General features: G+C 41.5%; 1 protein-coding gene across 2 annotated transcripts; it reads right to left on the reverse strand.

The window, feature by feature from the left end:
• Window positions 1-827: 827 nt before the first annotated feature.
• Window positions 828-17,981, reverse strand: khdrbs1b (KH domain containing, RNA binding, signal transduction associated 1b). 2 transcript variants are annotated; one of them, XR_010167206.1, is made up of 11 exons: window positions 17,620-17,981; window positions 15,023-15,144; window positions 13,529-13,645; window positions 13,015-13,161; window positions 11,186-11,319; window positions 9,957-10,197; window positions 9,240-9,307; window positions 8,834-8,892; window positions 7,618-7,812; window positions 5,412-5,479; window positions 828-2,185 (listed from the first exon to the last, which is right to left on the reverse strand). XR_010167206.1 is itself a non-coding variant. In XM_063900104.1 (9 exons), the coding sequence occupies exons 1-9, from the start codon at window positions 17,711-17,713 to the stop codon at window positions 7,706-7,708; spliced, it is 1,089 nt and encodes a 362-aa protein (XP_063756174.1). In that variant the 5' UTR covers window positions 17,714-17,981; the 3' UTR covers window positions 6,467-7,705. The 2 variants fall into 2 exon arrangements, 1 of the variants encoding a protein (XP_063756174.1); XM_063900104.1 differs by lacking the exons at window positions 828-2,185; window positions 5,412-5,479 and having other exon boundaries at window positions 6,467-7,812.
• Window positions 17,982-20,237: the final 2,256 nt, after the last annotated feature.

Here is a 20,237-nt window from a genome sequence, read left to right on the forward strand (position 1 = left end):
ACATTTATTTAATACCTTTAGTTGCTAGGCAGATTAGGATTAATGATGTGAAATATAATCAACCCTTAAATCAGACTTTAGGAAGAGTTTGAATGCAGGATTTTTACTGTAACAGAGTATTCCTACACTCTGGTACTTCTACTTTTACTCACGTAAAAGATCTGAGTACTTCTCCATCTCTGATAGCTTTAATAAAAACATTTATCTGATAACAAAACGTTCATAGGTTATGATGATGATAACCATTTTCATTGGCAAACACACACACTTTTTATTTGAAGAAAAGAAGAAAGAAATACAACCAGTCAAATCCTTGATGCTTTTTGTTTATGAACTTCTGAAGACATCCCAGTTCCCCCCAGTGTGCCCCATTGAGACCCTTATTTTGGGCTTTAAGAAAATATCTATAGGCTACAGTGTGAACACAAGACTGCTTATTACAGTAACCGTCCTCATGCACCGTCAAAGCTTCCTGTGCAGGATGAACTCAGCTGAGCTCCTCTTGAAGTCAGCAGATGATTGGCTCTCTGGCGGAGCAGCAGCTGATGTGTCTGTGGGAGGCTGATTGTCACCGTCCTAACAGGCATCAGCATGTTCCTCTCGTGGTGTGAATCTGCAATCCAGCTGTCCACCATATCTGCCCACAGTATTTCCACCTCCCTCTTTTAACACATCATCCTCCACACTCTGTCCCCCACTCCCTTAGCACCAGAAAGCCTGGCCTCCTGTCTCTCACCTCCATCTCTTCACCCACACAGTTGAACGGACGCCAGTACACAAACAGCAGCTCAAGCCAAAAGGGAAACAACACAGACATGGGGGCTTGCTCATTTTCAAGTCTACTTTTATTGATCACCGCACAGCAACATTTACTTTCTTTTCCACCCTCCCGCTCTTGACAGTTCATCGATTCCAACAAAGCAGATGGCTTCCACCACCATCACTTATCTTTCATTAGATTATAGGAGACACAGAAATCATTATTTTAGACATAATAGCACATAAAGACTGAAAAATGATCTGTTTTGGATATGGCCTGTTGACGTTTCATTCCACATGATGGTTTCTACCCTAATATCTAATGTTGAATCTTCTGAGCTGTTAGCTTTTTCAATAAGCTAAATGGAGCCTTTGACCGGCGAATCGGGGGAGAGAAATGTGTTTTTAATATAGGAAAGTACAGTTTTGACCTCTAAATGTAACTCTGCACCACAGGCAGTCGTAATATCATCAGTGATAATGGCAGAAAATGGCAAAGAGGGAATCAAATCAACAGAGGAATGATGGATGGATGGAAGGGAAGTCAGTAATGTCGGTGTTCACCCTCTGTCCCTTCCTCACATGCAGCTCTCCGCCCGAGTCCGTCTCGCTCTATTATCATAAATAGATGCTGACGCGCTGAGAGCGGGCCAAGCGTTGTTTGAGAAAGTGTTGCGGGGAGGCTACATGTGAGTACATGCAAATAAGGCCGCTGCATTAGCATTTGATATCCTCAGGGCTTGGACAGGCCGTGCTATGCCAAGATGTGGTGGTGTGTGAGAGTGTGTGTGTGGGTGTGTGTGTGTGTGTGTGTGTACTGAGCGAGATAGTGATCCACACTCTCCGGGCATCTTTAACTCCTGAACACAGAGTCTAATTTCACGCTGCAATAAGGCACGGGTAGCAAATAACAAGCAATGTAAAATAATAAAATACACGTGCACACGATGCTGCACGAATTTAGCGTGCCTTGCGGAAAATAAAAATACTCTTTTCCATGTCGAATCAAAGAGCTAATAGAAATTAAAAACAATTTCACAGCATGCTAAAACAGGAGCACTCATTTTATGGTGAATTTAGCTGGAACAATTACATTTGTTGGAAGAGAGGGTGGTCTGTAGAAGCAGCGTGACATCAGAGGGAGCTTCAAGTGTGTGTCTTCAGAGTATCACATGTGATGCATCGTAATTCAACATGGAGAAAATGGAGAAAATAGTCCACATGAAACGTCTCTGGTTATTCTGGATCCCCAGCCTCCTCTCCTCACGTCCTCATCAGCTGCATCCTGTGGGTCGCTTGGCAGCCGGCCACCAGAACCCCCCTCCCCCCCCCCACCCCCTTCCTTCTAGAAACAGAGCTGGGGCTTTGGGTCGCGCCTCTCGTCTGACCGCCTCCTTCATGCTGCGCTGCTCCATGCACGGCTTCCCTGCAGAGGAGAGAAACCACAGGAGAGACGACGGGATGAGTCCACAGACACACACACGCACAGACACACACACACACACACACACACACACACACACACACACACACACACACACACAGAGCTTCCTCTTTTAACAAAGCCCCTACAAAGTCTCAATGTCAAAATGTTCCACAACTGAGTGAAGATATCCAGTGGTAGAATGTAAATGTTAATTTACTCACATATTTTTCCCTAGTATTTCCATTATATGCTACATTTTATTCTACTTTACTATATTTTGCTTTTTACTACACTACATGTATTTAACATCCATATTAGAAGCTTATTTTGGACTTGTGGAGTATTTTAATTTATACTTTTCGCTAAGCAAAGAGTACTTCTTCCACCACTGCAGAGAACTCAGTGTTTATTATGTAAATATAAAATGGATATATATGAATATAAAATCCAACTGTTGTTATAATTCTGACTGTGTATGTAATTATGTCGCCAAATAGTTGGCAGAAGATCAATCTGACAAATCAAATGACAGCAAACTGTTCAATAAACAACATTTTAAATGTATTTTCTTACATGTATTTAAAAAAAGAGTAGCCAATCCCTGCAGCAACAGACGAAATGTGAATGTGTAATTAAGAATAAAAGATAAGTACTTTATTAATCCCAAACTGGGAAATGTTTGTGTTGCAGCAGCGTAATACAATTCAAGGCATAGAAGATAATAAGAAATACACAATGCTGGTTTAGACATCTCAAAGAAGAAATACAAATACAAATAAAAATAAAGTGGCATTAGAGAAAAGATATATATACAGTTGACTATGAAGAAAAATATATATAGGTACTACAAAACAAAAAGGGGTAATTGTCTGCAAACACAAACTTGTTTCAATACATCTTATTTGTAAACTTAATTCACAAATCGTCTTCTCCTTAAAAGTCATTTAACGGCAGATAAGAGGTGGTGTTTGCCAGAGAGAGACCACTTTTTGAGCAGTGGCTGTAATAATTAAAAGGTCCTTTTCCTGCCAAGTAGCACAGCTCTTTGAGAGCAGCAAAGCATTTTGTTAAGTAACTCATAATTACTGGCAAGACTGTTGAATTTGGATTAAGTGCATTAATGTTTCAATCAGAAGCGGTCACAGGTCTTGGTCTTTGAGTATTGGGCAGCACTGATTGACATAAAAGCCGATGAGAAACCACAGAGCGGACATATTTATTTTATAATTCAAGGTTTCTATGAAGTGTGGACATAAATCTCCACATAGTTTCATTACTGAATAGTCAAATTCTTCTCCGAGTGACTTTTGTGAAAAGATTTCCAAAGCAACAAGCATTTATTTCTGACATGTCTAAAAACTGGCAGCAGTCGAGTCGAACACATTCATCAAACAAGTCAGTGACCTTTCCATCAGAAAGCATCTCAGAATGTTCTTTAAAAGCTCGTTATCCAGCTTCCCTCGACTCAAATGCCAACGACAGTTATGTTTCTCACAGTCTGACCACCGAGCATTACTTTCGGAGGCTTCATTTTACTTTCCTTCCTGCCTTCAAGGCACGGACAGGACTTCACAAGAAATCCCTCTGACACCTCTTCGCTCCTGCTGGTTCCATTTCGGGAATCGCCAGCCGAGTCCTCTCGCTCCTGTTTTCCTTCTGTCAGGGCGCCTTGAGCTACGGATCCTCATTAGTCACTTTCCCTGAGAACACTCTGACACCGGCATCGCGTCCCCCACCCCCATCTCGCTCAGACTCGCTGAAGGCTGGCGAGGCCACACAGGCACTGTCAAGAGGCCCGCGCGACTTACAGGAGCCGGGCAATCATCAGAATCAACCAAGCTTTGAAACGCAGTGAATATCACCAACGTGCTACGGCTGCATAATGCTACACCCACGGGCGGCTGAGGCAAACTTTCTCACACAATATGGTCTTTTGCGAAAATGGGAAAAGTTAAAGAACCATCCCAGTGGTTTTGAAGGTTTTAGACCATTACCTACAAATTGTGTAGACTTCACATTTCAGCTGCATACGGCTAATCCATCACAGCGGGGGGTTTTGTCATCTAGTGATGCAGCACAACGGGACTAAAAACCCTCTTTAGTGGTGATTCCAGCTGAAAAAGGCATTTTCTTGAGAACCCAAATATGTACTCGTCTGTATAGCAAATATGAAGCTACAGCCAGTGGCTCGTTAGCTTAGCTTAGCTTAAAGATGGGAAGCAGCTACCCTGGCTCTATAATGGTCTAGACTCTACGGTGTAAAAAGGAAAAAGGAATGTAAATCACAAGTTTCATTACAAAACGATATGATATTGATTATCTGAAAAACATTTGAGGGAACTAACCCTAACCCCATTTAACCCAATATTTTACATTCACAAAAAGCAACTCTGATATCTGTGCTCTACCAGACATTTCAATTCAAATGTACTCTTTTTTTAGGAACGATTGACCTCCTGGTGTTGACTATGAAGTGCCATGTTTGAGCCCTGATTGAATGTTGGAGATGAAGGTGTATTGGATATATATTTCGACAAAGATGTGCCATGGGAACACTCACGTTTCTATTGGCTAAAATTCCAACACATTGTACGTGATAGGCTAAGGGGCGGGACGTCTCTAAGCGGTTGACAAGTCACATCAGAGCCGGCCAGCTGACCAATCAGAGCAGACTGGACTCTGGTTTCAGACAGAGGGTGAAAAGAGGTGCTGCAGCACAGGCAGTATGAGAGAAATAAAGAGCTTTCTGAACATTAAAGCATTAGAGTCACAGTAGAGGCACAAAATACTAATATGAACCTGAAAATTAGAAGAATATGTCCTCTTTGAAGGCAGATTTTGTCACTTCCTGGTAGAGCAAGGCTAGCTTTTTCCACATCAATGCAAAAATAAATAACCTAGTTCCTTAAAAGTCTTTAATAACCTCCTGACTGAGAGTCCATGAATGTATTAACAGGGAAATAATACAAAACTAGCTTTGCTTTCTACAAAGGCAATTAAGTTTTGCCAAAATAAGCTTCCATTTGTTCTCCTTGATGGATTACAGATTTCATGCGAGTTGCTTTATATTTTAGAAACTTGGTCGGACACTAACGCTGCCTGGAAGGTAGACAAATCAATCTTAAAGACTCGCTGTATGGAAAGTGGAAAGGAATATGTGCTAAAGTGTGCAAAAAGCCAGAGTGTGGTTCTTTAAAAGTGGAAATAAATGCTGCGGCGGACCAACCTGAGGCTTGTTTGGTCTCACTTCAGCAGACTGTCAGTCTCCGGGCTCTCAGTGACCGATAGCTGTGCCTGAAGGAAGGACAAACCCAAAATCAATACCCTGTCTAAAAACAGTGGGAGAAACTTGAGACAGATCATGCAATGTCTACAGGAGAAGATATGCTCATGCAACTCAAGCTTTTTCTCTTTTAGATTCAGGCAGAAACCTTTTAAATATTACAGTAAGCAACCTTTACACAGCAAATAAAAAAGCAGCTCGACTGTACAGAAGATATTGACATAGATTTGGCTTTGTTCATTTTAGCAAGAGTTGCATTAACACTATCCTAATATATTTTGTTAGTACACAGAATAGTTATTTTGGTACATAAAATCAACTACTGTAATGATATTGGAAGTTACGTTGGTCTTACTTTTTTTGAGGCGATTCTTTTTTGTTGCCATGACTGAAATGATATTTTAAGAAACTACGCATTTACCAGCAAGTTTATGTCAATGGATAAACACACTACGAAATTAAACATTTAGGGTTAGGTTACCTTTACAGTGGAGTTCTCTAGGTTATAACCATCCTCTCCATTGCACTGCCATTACTCTGTACTAAAGTAGCCATCGCGCCAGCGTCTTTCATGACAATGAAGCCTAGACCTGAATGGTGGTTTGAATTCAGTTAATTTTCAGATGCTATAAAAGCAATTCTCATTAACGATTACGACCACAGGTAAGAGGATTGAAAAAGTCTTATACATACCCAGGCATTCAATGCTTTAGAACTCTATACACATTAGGAAGCTATCCAGGTTATTATAGAGGTCTTACCTCTGGGTCCTTTTTAAAAAGTATAGAAAGAGAGAGAAAGAATAAGTTGTGCTCTTTTGATAATCAATCAAGACATCATTTAGTAGGGTTAAAGTCTTCAGACGTCAATACATTCATTTAGATTTAAAATGCGCTTTTGAAGGAGAAACAAATGAAAACACCTACATCTGACGGCTGAAGGTTGTTTAAAAAAGGCCATTTCAGAATTTTACTAGGACAGGAAACAAATAAGGCAAGTTAAGTTTCATAAAAAACAAACTAAGCTTTATTGACAAACTGCTGCAAAACATCTTTTGGACAGATTTAGTAACCTATTTAGGCAAGCTTACACATGTAGCATAATGCATTTTATGGAGAGGGTACAGATAATAAGTACAGTTAGGATGTTTTAAAATATGTACAAGAGTTCGGATTGAGCTGCAGGATCCCTTCTCTTTAGAAAGAGAAGACCCATGTGGAGATTTTTGTCCCAATCCTTCTTTGTTTACTTTGTGCATGCAGTTTATAGAGAACCCGATCACAAAATGAAGACCTGAACTGTTTTATTTAACGCGAGGCCGTCTCTCAGCCGCGTTCTCATTAAACATTTTGTCTTCAGCGTCTTAAAATTAATTTTTAACATGTATTAACAAATTGAGGATATGAGGACAGTCCATCTCAACAGTGTCTATTAGGGCTATATTTCAAAACTCTACGTACAATGACAAATATTGCTGCCTAAAGTCTAAAACGTTTTAGAACTATTTAAAAACAAACCATCATCAAGAATGAATTCCATTAACATCGATTCTTTAACCTTCACTTAATTTAGGATTTATTTTTTGCCTCTATATTACATAATTGAGAGTTTAAAAGGTCTTTTATTCGGCTATATTAACAGAATTTTGAAATGTAGCCTAAATGGGAATCTGCAACTGACCCTCAACAGATTCTTTGTATTAAAACAATTATACTGTATTTCTTTTACAGGTTGATAATGAGCCATTTATTCCACTAGAAAGAACTACTTACTCCCAAACAGTTAAGAAAATTAAAAGATCAACAATGCAAACAAAGCCAGAGGGAGGGGGGGGGGGGTTAAAAAGGGGGTCAGAGGAAGAAAAGAAAACACAGCAAAATAAATTAAAAATGTAAATAAAAAAGAGGACGCCAACTTCTCCTCTCTAACCCAGTCTGCAAGAGTGGTTGGTTGGAGGGATTGGTGGCGAAAGGGAGGAGGTTAAGTGTTGGGTTTGTGCGACAAAGTAGGGAGAGGGAGGGGAGGAAGAGGGGGGAGTTTCGCGGTCAAATCTCAAAAACCAGTTCCGATTTTCAGTTCCCAATTTGCGCTCTCGTATAAAGTCCAGTGTAGGAAGAAGGACCAAACCAAAGACAAAACGAACAATTACTTTTGTCGGGCTGCTTAAAGCGAGAGCCGCCGTGGTAGACAGGCGGTTGTCGTGGCGACGCGTTAAGGTTTCGGCGCGTCCGTCCGCTTCAGTACTGTCGGTACGGGTGCTCCCGGTAAGGCGTCTTGGCACCTCTGGAGGGGGGCGGGGCCTTCCCTGTGGACGCTCGCTGGGTCCCGTTCCAGTCGTCCTGGCCTGGGGAGGACAGGGGGGAAAAAACAGGGAGGATTTATACTACAGTGGGGGGATGAAACACAGTAGCATTACTCCAGTTTTATTATATTTTCTGTAATTTCATTAGATCTTTTAACACGTTTATTGATTTCTAAAGCACCCTGAGACACAATGAGATACTCTTATTTTGGTATAATTTAGTTTTGACGGATTGATCGGGGATTTGATTATCCTTTGTTCAATATTTCGACTTGTTACATACCTTTAATTAATGCAAAACGGACAGATGTTTCGATGCAGAGTGCTACTTTAAGGTTTTTTACTTCAGATTTTCCATTTTATGCTTCTTCACACTTCCTCTCCATTACATTTTGGAAGCCAATATTCAACTGTTACCTCGACTACATTTAGCTGACAGCCTCAGTCAGTAATTACTTTACATATTCAGATTTTAAGCAAATATATAACCAGACAAACAAACTCTGATGCATTACTATATAATAAGCTATCCAGCAGCAACATTCAAATGAAACATTTACCAGCTGTGATAGACCATTACTGCACCAAAAGTCATAATAAGAGTCAATATGGACTCAAATCGCTTCAAGATTTGTTTTAAGACATTGTTTCTCGCCAAGAAATATTGCTCCATAGCGCTACCTGTGCTCAAAACCTTCACTAGGTACCTATAAAGTTACCGGTTTGTGGCTCTAACTTTGAAATCTGACCTCATTTTGGATCATTATGCATAAATTGAATGTTAAGTCCTCCTGAAATAAGTCAGATATGGTCGGCAATCAATTAAATGTAAACGTTAAACTGACAAAACAGTGTCAATCAAGTAATTCATCCATAACTATGAATCAATCCAAGTACTCCAGAACATGAAGTATGTGAAAGCACAACTAAAATAAAAAAGAATATCTAGAAATAGTCTTATTTATATTCTTCGGTGTATTTATATGCACATTCCTCTACTCAGCATCCTTTTTACAGTTTAAATTGGGTCATCTTTGTTGACGGTGAATAAAGTTTTCCTCACCATACGACTCGTACGACTCCGTGCTCTCCCCGTGTCCGTAGTCGTAGTACTCTGCCTCTCTGATGGTCAAAAACAGGCAGAGATGAGAAGAAAAAAAACACTTTTAATCTTGAAAAACATGAAGTCTCTGCTGAGTGGAATGTCTAGGGGAATGATAATTGGCTACCATGAATAACATCAAAGCTGGGCTCTCTAGTATGGAACAGCTTCTCCTAAATACACTCCCTATCCAAAGCCATGAAACATGAAGCAGTGCTGACTTTGTGCAGAGTGGTTAACACAGTGTTTCTGGTGGTGTGTGTGTGTGTGTGTGTGTGTGTGTGTGTGTGTGTGTGTGTGTGTGTGTGTGTGTGTGTGTGCTCGGAGAAGAGCAGGTGAGAAGTAAAGAGATGTCTGATTCACTCACGCCTGCGGCTGACTGTAATAGCTGTCGTATGACTCGTAGGCCGTGTCTGTGTAGCTCTCATCATAGCCCTGGAGAGGGGAAGGAAACAAGAGCGAGGTTTAGGGAGAGGCTTGTTCATGAATCATGAATGTCAAGATGCCCCTAAAGAACCACACTAACAGAGACAAGACCCCCCCCTTATGTCTCGAGCATCCCAAATCACTTATTTCTGTTTTGACGGACAAGCAATTCAGAGCCAAGAACCATCTTATCCAGAGGAGACCGTGGAGGGGTCAGAATTACATATTCCTCTACAGGAAACTCATCTTCTGGATGTTGCACTGCTTACTCCTCATAGGTTATTTTATTTCTTCAAGTTTAAAGATATCTTAAGTTGTCTGTGTGATAATTAAAGCAGTACGATTAATCAAAAGTAATTGTTACAGCTAAAATATGTGTTTTGAAATAAGTTTTGTGGTGTTCAGACTTAATAAAAGGTCTTAGTTTGGTACAGATCCTCTTAAAAATAAATCACACCATGATCCTTTTAATGTATTCTTAAATTATAATGAGAAATATGATTAAATGATATTAAAATATAGGTTAAAATAATTGCAATTATTCCTTTTTGTTGTTTTCAAATCAGGCAGTCCTAATAATAAATCTTATAATCGTGCTAAGGACATTAACATATTTATTAAACGTATAAAATAAAGCCATCTTTCTTCCGGTACTTACATATTCCTCGTAGCCCTCAGAGGCTGCAGTGGGGGTGTGCTGGTGTGGGGGTGGATGTGCCATCCTATGGGGGGGTCCTGCAGCTGGGGGCCTGGCGCGGGGTGCCGAGGCTCCCCTGGCGGGTGCTACTGGGGGTCCTCCTCGCCCCGATGGGACGCCCCTCACTGCGCCACCTCTGGCTGGGCCGCCTCGAGCTACACCTCCCCGGGCGGGAGCTCCGCGAGGGGGCATCCCCCGACCCCTGGAGAGCAGAACACTGAGTTACTTAGAGGAATACGTCAGGATGTATGTAGACCTGAACCGAATTGTGACATACTGGTACTTTTGAGGTGAAATCCTCAGAACACACTCTTTTAAGTTAGCCACAGCTCCAGAAAGATAACGTGTTAAGGAGCAGTGTTTTGGATTTAGTGCCCTCTGTTGCTCAGGTATGCTGTAGTTAAGCCCTTCCGCTCACCCCTTCCTCTAGAGTCCTCAGGGCTAATGTAGAAACAGCAGTGGGAAACTAGGATTCCTTGGAAGAAGACGTGCTCCATATTTAAATATGAGGTCTTCTTCAGGTATATAAAGTAGTCAAATAGTAAACAGTAATAAAAACATAATAATGTATTCCATTCCTCAAATACATCCCTCTGAATTCCTCACACTGATCGTTTAATTGGTGACCTTCATAAAAGAGTTCTGCCAGTCGAAGTTTGACTAACAGAGGTGACCCTTTCCCTCCATTTTCAGTACTTATGCTAAGCTAAGCTAACCTGCTAGCTCCAGCCTCAATATTTACCGTACGAATATACAAATGGTTTGTAATCACATGACGCAAGTTGTGGCAATAAATTCTAAAAGGTAAGGTCATCTCATCCTTAAAAGAAGGAAAAACTTGTTTTATTTTCTTACATTTATACGGAATGAAGCCTCACAACATAAACCGACTGTAGGTAGGTAGGTAGCGTTTGGAATTCTTCTGTGCGACAGGCTATTGATTTCGATGAATCCTTTTCCTTCAGCTACAACTAATGTCTTTGTGATTGAAAGTTATCTACTGTCAAAAGTTCTTCTTTAGTATAAGTACCTTGGAACTAGACAATAACACAAAAGAGTGAATACAGAGCGCCTCCAGCCTCATTGAGACACAGAGACTGTAGCGCATGGATGATGTCATATGAGAAACCCAGCGTCTGGGTGTGTGTGTGTGTGTGTGTGTGTGTGTGTGTGTGTGTGTGTCTCCTCACCTGTGTGCTCCACCAGGGGGGAGTCCACGGCCCCTGACCGGAGGGCCCCCTCTGCCTCTGGCCCCGTGATCCTGGCCTCCGTTCAGGTAGCCCATCTCCAGGAACTGCTCTTGGCAGATATCATCCATCATATCCTACACACACACACACACACACACACACACACACACACACACATACACACAGAAGAAGAAGAAGAAGAGAGAGAGGGTTACGAACTAGGGCCTCATGACACAGGGAAAAGTGGAATGAAAAGGAGACAAAAATTCAGGGACGAAAGGGAGGCAGTGTGGAAGAACGAACGATGAATAAAAGAGCCAAACACAATTACAGAGCTGCTCTCTACACAACATCCCCCTAATGGCTAACAGAGCGAGTGGAGGAAAAAAGTCTCCGTGCCAGTGACTCAGTGTTAAAGAGAAGGAGGGGGGGCGGCAGGGGGGTTTTAGTGGATGTGGGAGTTTGGAAAGCATCCATCCACACTCCTGTGCCTTTCCGTCATGCACAAAATGTAAATCTCTTCTCCCTGCACTTCCTGACAAGCTTTGGGTGATTGCATCAACTTATTTTCATCTGCAAAAAAAAAACAACAGGGGGGGAATTAGCGAAGCGGTCCGTCTGAGGGACACAAATCCAGTGACACAATCTGCATCCTTTTCTACGGAGAGCGATCGCACCGTGATCCATTAATTCTCTCTCAGAAATCAGTCCCTGAAATTGTGACCGAGCTCTAACGATGGTGAGAAAGAAAATAGCTAGAATATGAAGCGCAGACTTTCAATTTATCTGCAGTATGAGCAAACAGCAGCTACTCAGAAATTCATCTGTGCGACTGCAAGGTGACCTGTCAAGGCGTTCAGATTAATCCAGTTTCTTCATACACTAGTTCAATAGAAAAATAAAGAGAAAGTGTCAGAGTGAAGACATAGAAAAGGACCCCTTCACATTGGATCAAGGCTGTGCTTCGACGTCCAGGTTTACAGATGTACAATAGAAGAGGAAGAACAAAAGAGTCAAAGCCTTATGCCTAGCGGTGGCATTTGCCCAGATTTTCTGAGTCTTTATTCAAATAACGCCCGGTTTCAAATGAAGGACGTCAAGCCTGACAAATTAAGACTTTAAATTGTAACGACAGGTTCTGCAGGGGACGGCTTCTTACTTAACACCATCAGCCCGTCCCTCCTGCCTATAGCACCCTCTAATTAAGAAATAACTTGTCCTGCTTTGGCTTGAGCCATTGACAGAGCACTGTGGGCCTCAGCCAGGTTTTGTTGGCCCGCACTCAAGAGAGTATGTGGGAGAGAAACCCCCTCTAGAGGGATTTTAGCTCTGAAATACCATTTACATGCACAAAAACCTTCATAACACACTACAGGAAAGGGGAGTAGAGCCCCTCGAATGCAATCCTTTTTTTTTTACCATTTCTAATTAATATTCTATAAACCAACCCATTCATCATGGAACTATTGGCATATTAAATCCATAATACTTGTAGGGCCAAGTTGTCAACACAATAATTAATTGATTGAGAGAATGAAACTAACATTTAGCATTGATTTCACCATATCTGTCAGTTATCAATTTAAAAGATAAGCTTTGATTTATATCTTCAGAATATTAAAGCTCTGTCGGATTAATCTCAGAGCACTTTAGCATTTATTAACTTGTGTTGGGTATTAGTCAATATTGCTGACATTTTACAGGCTGAATGATGAATTGAATACATTATATGCAGGTTAATGAATTGCAGAGGAATATTTGTACGATGCAGCAGCTACCAAAACACACAGCAAGCATGAGGCACGCCACAACAGCAGAGTGGGACTCACAGGAAACAGGAACTTCTTGACCTCCTCCATGGCGTGGGCCATGCGCAGGTAGGCCTCGGGCACGGGGGCGAACACCTCGATGAACACGTGCAGCTCCATGGACAGGTGGGCGTACTTGGGCTCGCCAGCTTTCCTCAGCCCCTCCTCCTGAGACCAGACAACATCGCGTCAGTGTCAGAGAGGCAGGGCAGCTAGCGCTAAAGTCAAATGAATTATGCAAGGAGTAATCACATTTCATCCGCATCAGAGGGCATCAAGTACAGGTGTGTGTGGTGTTCCCTTCCTTTGTATGGATTAATAATTTCATCAAAGCGGAGGATAACTGGTTTAGCGGGAGTTCCTGAAGACTCCAGATGTGCAGAGTGTGAATGCCCTTGGCTTTACGTTCATGTTCACCCTGCCAGTTGACACCATCTGCCTGACATCGCTCTGAACTAGAGGCCAGATGTGTTATGGCTCCAGGTAAAAGTGTGTTACGGCAGATGTGTGTGTGTGTTTAAGAAGAGTGCACTACCTTAGATTTGTCTCTCATGGATCCTTTGCCCAGCACGGAGATCTTGGCCCCGGTCTCTTCCTGCAGACGTTTGATTGTGTTGCCCTGAGGTCCCAGAATCTTCCCCACAAAATTGAACTAATCGCAAAACAAAGCAGAGAGAAATTAGTCAGACAGTCGAAGCAGCGGGGAGTTTAACACCCAGAGTGAAGGAGCAATCAGTGTCAGGGCGGCTTGTTGCTCCTGCTGCAGCTTTAAGTAGTAGATTTACCACAGAAGATCGATATGATCCCTGCAGGCTGCAGCACTGTCCCTCTCGATTCACTACATTCATCCAAGCACTGAAACCCTGCATATTTGTGCCTCCTCCATCTTTAAAGAAACTAATTAAAGTGTGTATTTGTGAGCCACAATTAGCTGCCCTGTCTAAGATTTACCTTTAAGGAAGCAATTCGTCCTGGAGTTGTGAAAGTAATCTGAACCCACTCATGAGCTTTGTCTTTCCTGACACTGGACTGATGTTCCGACTAAAACTAAGCCTGTCAAACTAAGCCAGGCTTCAGGAGATCAGACGGCTGTCTTACTGCACAGACCAGACACCTACATCATATTGATCTGGGGCTGGAGACGAGGCAGCGTCTATACCGCTTATTCTGCTTTACAGGAAGTCACTGGGAGAAGTTTAAACTTTTCTACTTAAAAAAGTACCATGAATGCTTAAAATTGGACAAACATTGAGATGTATGTGATACAAACTAATGCAAAACATGTCATCATTATGCAAAGGAAGCATCATGCAACCTGCAATCTGTAAGTTTCACAGGAAAGTTGCATCAATTAGCCAACTATGTTTGATAACTAAATATCATATTCAAGGTCATTTTTCATGCAAAAAAGGCAGAAAAGGCTGTTTTCAGCTTCTGTAATGTAAGAATATCATATATGTTCTGCTTTTATCACATTAAAATTCATATTTTGGGGTTTTGAAATGAGAAAAACAAGATATTTGAAAACATCACGTCTGATTTATGACATTTTATAGAGCAATGATCAATAGAGGAAACAATCAGCAGATGAATCAATAAAGAAAATAATAGACAGCTGCAGCGGCACTTCTCTAAGAACATAAACCATCATGCAAAAATCAATGCAGTTAAAAGTGTGAGCCAGATATAGATCAAATGATGTATGGATGAATACACCTGAGGGTGAAAGTCAAGTAAGATTTCACACTGAATTAAAGCATGTTCACAAGATCCAATCTTCAGCACACAGAAGCAATACAGTCGCTCTCCAATCCATAATGATATTAACATTTTGATCCTTTTGATGATATTTTAAAAACCCGCCAGAATTGGCAGTAATTATTCTCTGGAGCTTAAGGATCAAGGTTAGGAGGAGTAATTTGAGACTCCACAGTAACCCCGTGGCTTTGTGTAATTGAAACCCGGCTGCAGGATAAATTAAATCAAGAAGAGGAGGAGAGACCAAGAAGGAGAGAAAAGACAGGCTCACCTTCGGGTACTGTTTGACAGGTATGAGCACTCGTTCCTTAAGTTTGATGTTCTTTGTTGTGAAAAGGTCCAGGTAGTCGTCTGCCTCCTTTTTAGTCTCGTCTTTCTGGATTCTATCAATTTCTAGAAGGGATGGGAGAGGCAAAGTGTTCATGCAATCAAACAGGATCAAAGTACGTCTCACTTACGGGGAGGATTTATGTGCACTTTCATTATTGAGTAAGTATTGACTGAGAGATGTGCAGGTCAAACAACATCTTATGTTCAAACATGGCCAGATTTCACAAAAAAAGAGAGGATATTTTTAAACACAGAGGGTACTTTTAATAGGTCTTTGAACTACAGTTTTGAACATCCCCCAAAAAAATCATTTCAAATCTAATTTTGCCTGGTTTAATCAGAGAAAGCTAGACATATTTTGACTGACTGTCAGAGTTTAAAGAAACCCAAACACTGGCGCGTTCACTATGTTTTTCAGCACCTATTTGTGATCTTGTCGACACCCTATATGGAGCTGAAACAGGTAATTAATCCAAACTACTTTAACAATCAATCGTCTGAGCTGTCTTATCACGCAAAACTCCAAACAATCTCAGCGTTTAACATTTAAAACTGAATGTCTTTGGGTGTTGTGCTGCTGATCTGAAACATAAGACACCTTTGAATCAGCTAACTTGTGATTAGGTCTGCAAAATATCGATCATTTTGAGATACCCGCACATTGAACTGATCTAGAAAGACTGATATGGCAATTTTGAGTTTGTTAAAAAAGAGTACTATTGGAAAACAGCTAGGCCTAAATGTTACATTTGTGCCTTATGTGTTTAATTCAATGTTTTTTTCCACAATAGAATGTTGGAAATAATGTGCTTTTTCGGTTTTAAATTCAATGAGCAATTTGGTTCAACAAGCAGCAGAAAGGCAGAACTAAAACACTTTGAATGCTTCTATGCGTATGAATTTTTAATTTCAAAACATGTCATTATTGTGATATTCAACACAAGTAATCGCATATTTTCCTTGTATTGTGCGACCCTGTAATTCTTCAGTATTTCCCACTTCTTGTACAACAAGAATAGACAAGAAAAGACTTGCTAGTGCATCAACAAATGAAATTATAGCACCAATTTTGAACTCCTTCCACAATTTGCTTAGTGTAATAAGAAGCAAACACCATCAGCTCTTCCCTGTGGCACCTAGCAACATCACAGCTCTCCATCTCAAACCTCCTCCTCACTCCTGGCCGTGACATCTCCTGAACCGGCAATGTGCAAACATGTCAGCTCAGGCACAGTCCTACCAGCTGCAGATGTGCACAGCCTCAGTAGATGTCACAACGTGGGAAACCACAGCAGCACACTTCTTCCTGCATCGTTCGCACTTTCAGTTTCACAGATGCAACACTAGATTGTGCACATCCTGTTAGAAAAAGAGACCATCTTAACCACTGCCAGAGAGGACGCTCAGACACATGACTGGAGCTGCATATAGGAACCAGCTTGCAGGAAAATATCACTCAATCTCTAGGAGAGCAGACAAAAAGATCCCATAACCAGCCATCCCTTTATCAGTTGATCTATGGCAGTCATACAAAATCATGACCTTATGTGCATTTCTTATTTGGAGATTTGAGGGCTGGAAAAAATACGAATTGTGATTATTTTGACTGATATTGTGATTTAGATATGTCTCGATATTGGCGGGATTTATTACCAAACACATTTTTTTTGTTAATTCTTTGAAATACGATATGATCCAAATGGTGTTTTAAGACAATTTTTAGCCTTTTACAAACATTCTGCTTCCTACAATTTGAAAACTGCCTTAAATCGATATCGCGATTTCGATAAAATGCGTATTTATCGTGCAGCCATACCTTATCTGTTATTGCACTTAAAGAGTCCCTATTCTGACATACGCACTGTGCTGTCCCTTTAAACATGTATGCAGAATATATTAATAGGCTTGTGTTCAGATCCAGATGCCGACTACAGGGAAATGAATAACACCATGAGGCAGCCTTTTATCCCTCTCCAGCCCTGGTGCTGCCAAGGCTGCAGTCCCTGGCTCAAGGACACTTCAGCAGCAGCAGCAGCAGCGGGACTTGAAGGTCTCAGTCTCTGGTACCGGGCCACCACCGCCGCCTCCCGGATTTAAAGCGGCGAGATGACCCCCTGTCACGGACACTGACGAACATTTATCAGATGATGCGCAACGCACCTGCCACATAACGCAACAACAATAGCCTTCGGCAACAAATCTGTCCAAAATGATGCGTTAAGTTTAGACTCAGAAAGCACCAATACACAAATGAAAAGCGACGTAGGTGCACAAAAGGAAGCGGAAATGTGACTCTGTGGTGTTGTGCTTCAGGCTGTTTACACTGTCAGACAACAGTCATTAGCTATCATGCAATTAACTCCTACATGCACCACACGCGTATTCATTACACTGTTATTGTTCCGGTTAAACCCACGTCCAGTGCGCAAACACATGGCAGTGTCAGCGTGCAGGTGTGCGTCTATTTGGCTGAGTGGCGGACAAAAAGCATACTGCAAAAATAAACAAAAAGAAGAGCATCACATGTCAGGACTTTACCTGCGTTTAAAAGTTTCATTGCGTGCGTAAAAGACGAGTCCAGGCTGTCCTTCTCCGCCAGCAGCTCCGGGAGATATTTCTCGTCGTTCTCCATTTTAGGTGGGGATTGTGCAAAAAAAAAAAAAAGCGTGAAAAACCCACAACAATAATAGAAAAAAAGTAGTCCAGTTATGTAACTACGGAGTGCCGCGTATCCTGTGTGCAGACCGAGTTTTGCATGTGGCTCCCGGGCGTTTCTGCGACGGAGGGTCCGCTACTCTCTGTCTGTTTCCCCACACCGGCTGGTCCTCTCGGTGTGTTCAGCAGCTCTCTCTGGATGGGAATGAGAGAACAATGCGCGCAGAGACCGGGAGGATAGTGATCCTGCTGAAGCCGGCGGAAGTGAGCTCAGATAGACGTAGTGCTCCGGATTGACGCCGCCTACATGTGTTGATGCTCCACTGATCCTAATCCCAGCATCAGATTAGAGTCGCTGTGGGTGTGGTGTTGATATCATGAAGAGGTCTGTACTACTCCAAGGTGTTCAGGCGCCCTGATACTGGGCTCCAAATGAGGGAAACTTTGATGGGCAGTTGTTGACAGACAGTGAGAGTAACTGAGTACACTAAGTCATGTACATTTACTGTACTAGTACACATTTGAGGTATTTGTTGGCTGCCCTATGAGTATTTCTAATTAATGCTATTTCCTCAGGTACACATTTTAGGTACTTGTACTTACTTACTTAAAGTAAAACTAACTAAACAACAGTTTTCAAGCACACATTTGTGGAACTATATTTCTATTTTATGCTACATCCCACATTTACTACTCAAGTGTACACATTTGAAACACTTGTGGGGTACTTTACTTCAGTATTTCTATTTTATGTTACATTTACTGATGTACTGCATTAAAGTACACACTTGGGGAATGTGTACTGTACTTGAGTTGATCTATTGTAGGCTACTTTCTACTTCTTTCTAGTTACTTAATAAAAACCAATAAAGCTTTATCAGTTCCAAAGGGTAAACTCCCAAACAACACAGCAGTATGTAAAGTAATATACATATTAAAACCATTGTTTACTCTTGCAGCTGAACATTATTTGCTGTTAATAAATATAAAAAGTATATCATTCTGAGTTTTGGGCACATTTGCTTTTGTAATGGTCAGTGTGTTTCGATGCTAAGTCACATTTTGAATGCAGGATGGTTACTTGTTCTACACTGAAGTATTTCTACTTTCACTATACAAGTACTCAACTGCTCTTATCAAAACATTCACAGATCGGTGATGTCTGCAGGGTTTTATGGTTTAAACGGGATCATCTTTTATGGTTAACTAAGAAATTATATAATTTAGGAACTCCTGGCAGCACATCTGTGTATATGTGTTACTTTAACACATACATGTGTTCTTTGCATATTATTTGTATAGCTTATACTACAATCTGTGCACATCCCTTTGACAATTTCACACATTTTATTCTGAACAAACGAACACTTCCAAAAACCATTCTGTCATTTCAATTCAGAAATATTGAGGGTAAGATGGATGGATGGATGGATGGATGGATGGATGGATGGATGGATGGATGGATGGATGGATGGATGGATGGATGGATGGATGGATGGATGGATGGATGGATGGATGGATGGATGGATGGATGGATGGATGGATGGATGGATGGATGGATGGATGGATGGATGGATGGATGGATGGATGGATGGATGGATGGATGGATGGATGGATGGATGGATGGATGGATGGATGGATGGATGGATGGATGGATGGATGGATGGATGGATGGATGGATGGATGGATGGATGGATGGATGGATGGATGGATGGATGGATGGATGGATGGATGGATGGATGGATGGATGGATGGATGGATGGATGGATGGATGGATGGATGGATGGATGGATGGATGGATGGATGGATGGATGGATGGATGGATGGATGGATGGATGGATGGATGGATGGATGGATGGATGGATGGATGGATGGATGGATGGATGGACTATTGTTAGTTAAATACAATGTAATCCATATAAGCAATAGATTTACTCTGTGTATAAAACGGATTTACAGACTAAGATCATATTCCAAATCTAATAAGTATTGATGGTTATGTCCTGCCGTGTAATACAGTTTTATATCGAGTGTATTGTATTAATTGACGTGAATTGGATAATGACAGATCCTCCTCAGTGTTTGATTTGTTAATATAATCTCAGTTCAGACGGTGTTTCCAGGAGACGTGGTTCTTTCATTCCAGGCTCTCTACTGTCCCTTAGTGGCGGCGCAGATCATAACAAAGAGAGCATTCTCCAGAGCTCCTGAAACCAAAGCTCATCACATGAAGACTGTTCCAGTTTCTAATCCCCTATTTCCCTCTCCACTTTTATTGATTGAAAAAACACTTATGTGCAGGTGAGGAGAATGTCTATAATGAAATCCCAAGGATTGATTCCACTGATTCCGACGCTGGTAATGAACCTGTCACGCCACTGTGAAGCGGGCAGCACAAAAGGGCAGAGGTCAGAGCTGGCCTAATGCATACAAAGCGAGAGCAGACGGTGCATTGTGTATCGGGTCTTTAAGCGTATACAGTAGCATGCATTATGTGCAGG

Source organism: Eleginops maclovinus, chromosome 13 (genome assembly GCF_036324505.1).
Source record: "Eleginops maclovinus isolate JMC-PN-2008 ecotype Puerto Natales chromosome 13, JC_Emac_rtc_rv5, whole genome shotgun sequence".
NCBI lineage: Eukaryota > Metazoa > Chordata > Actinopteri > Perciformes > Eleginopidae > Eleginops > Eleginops maclovinus.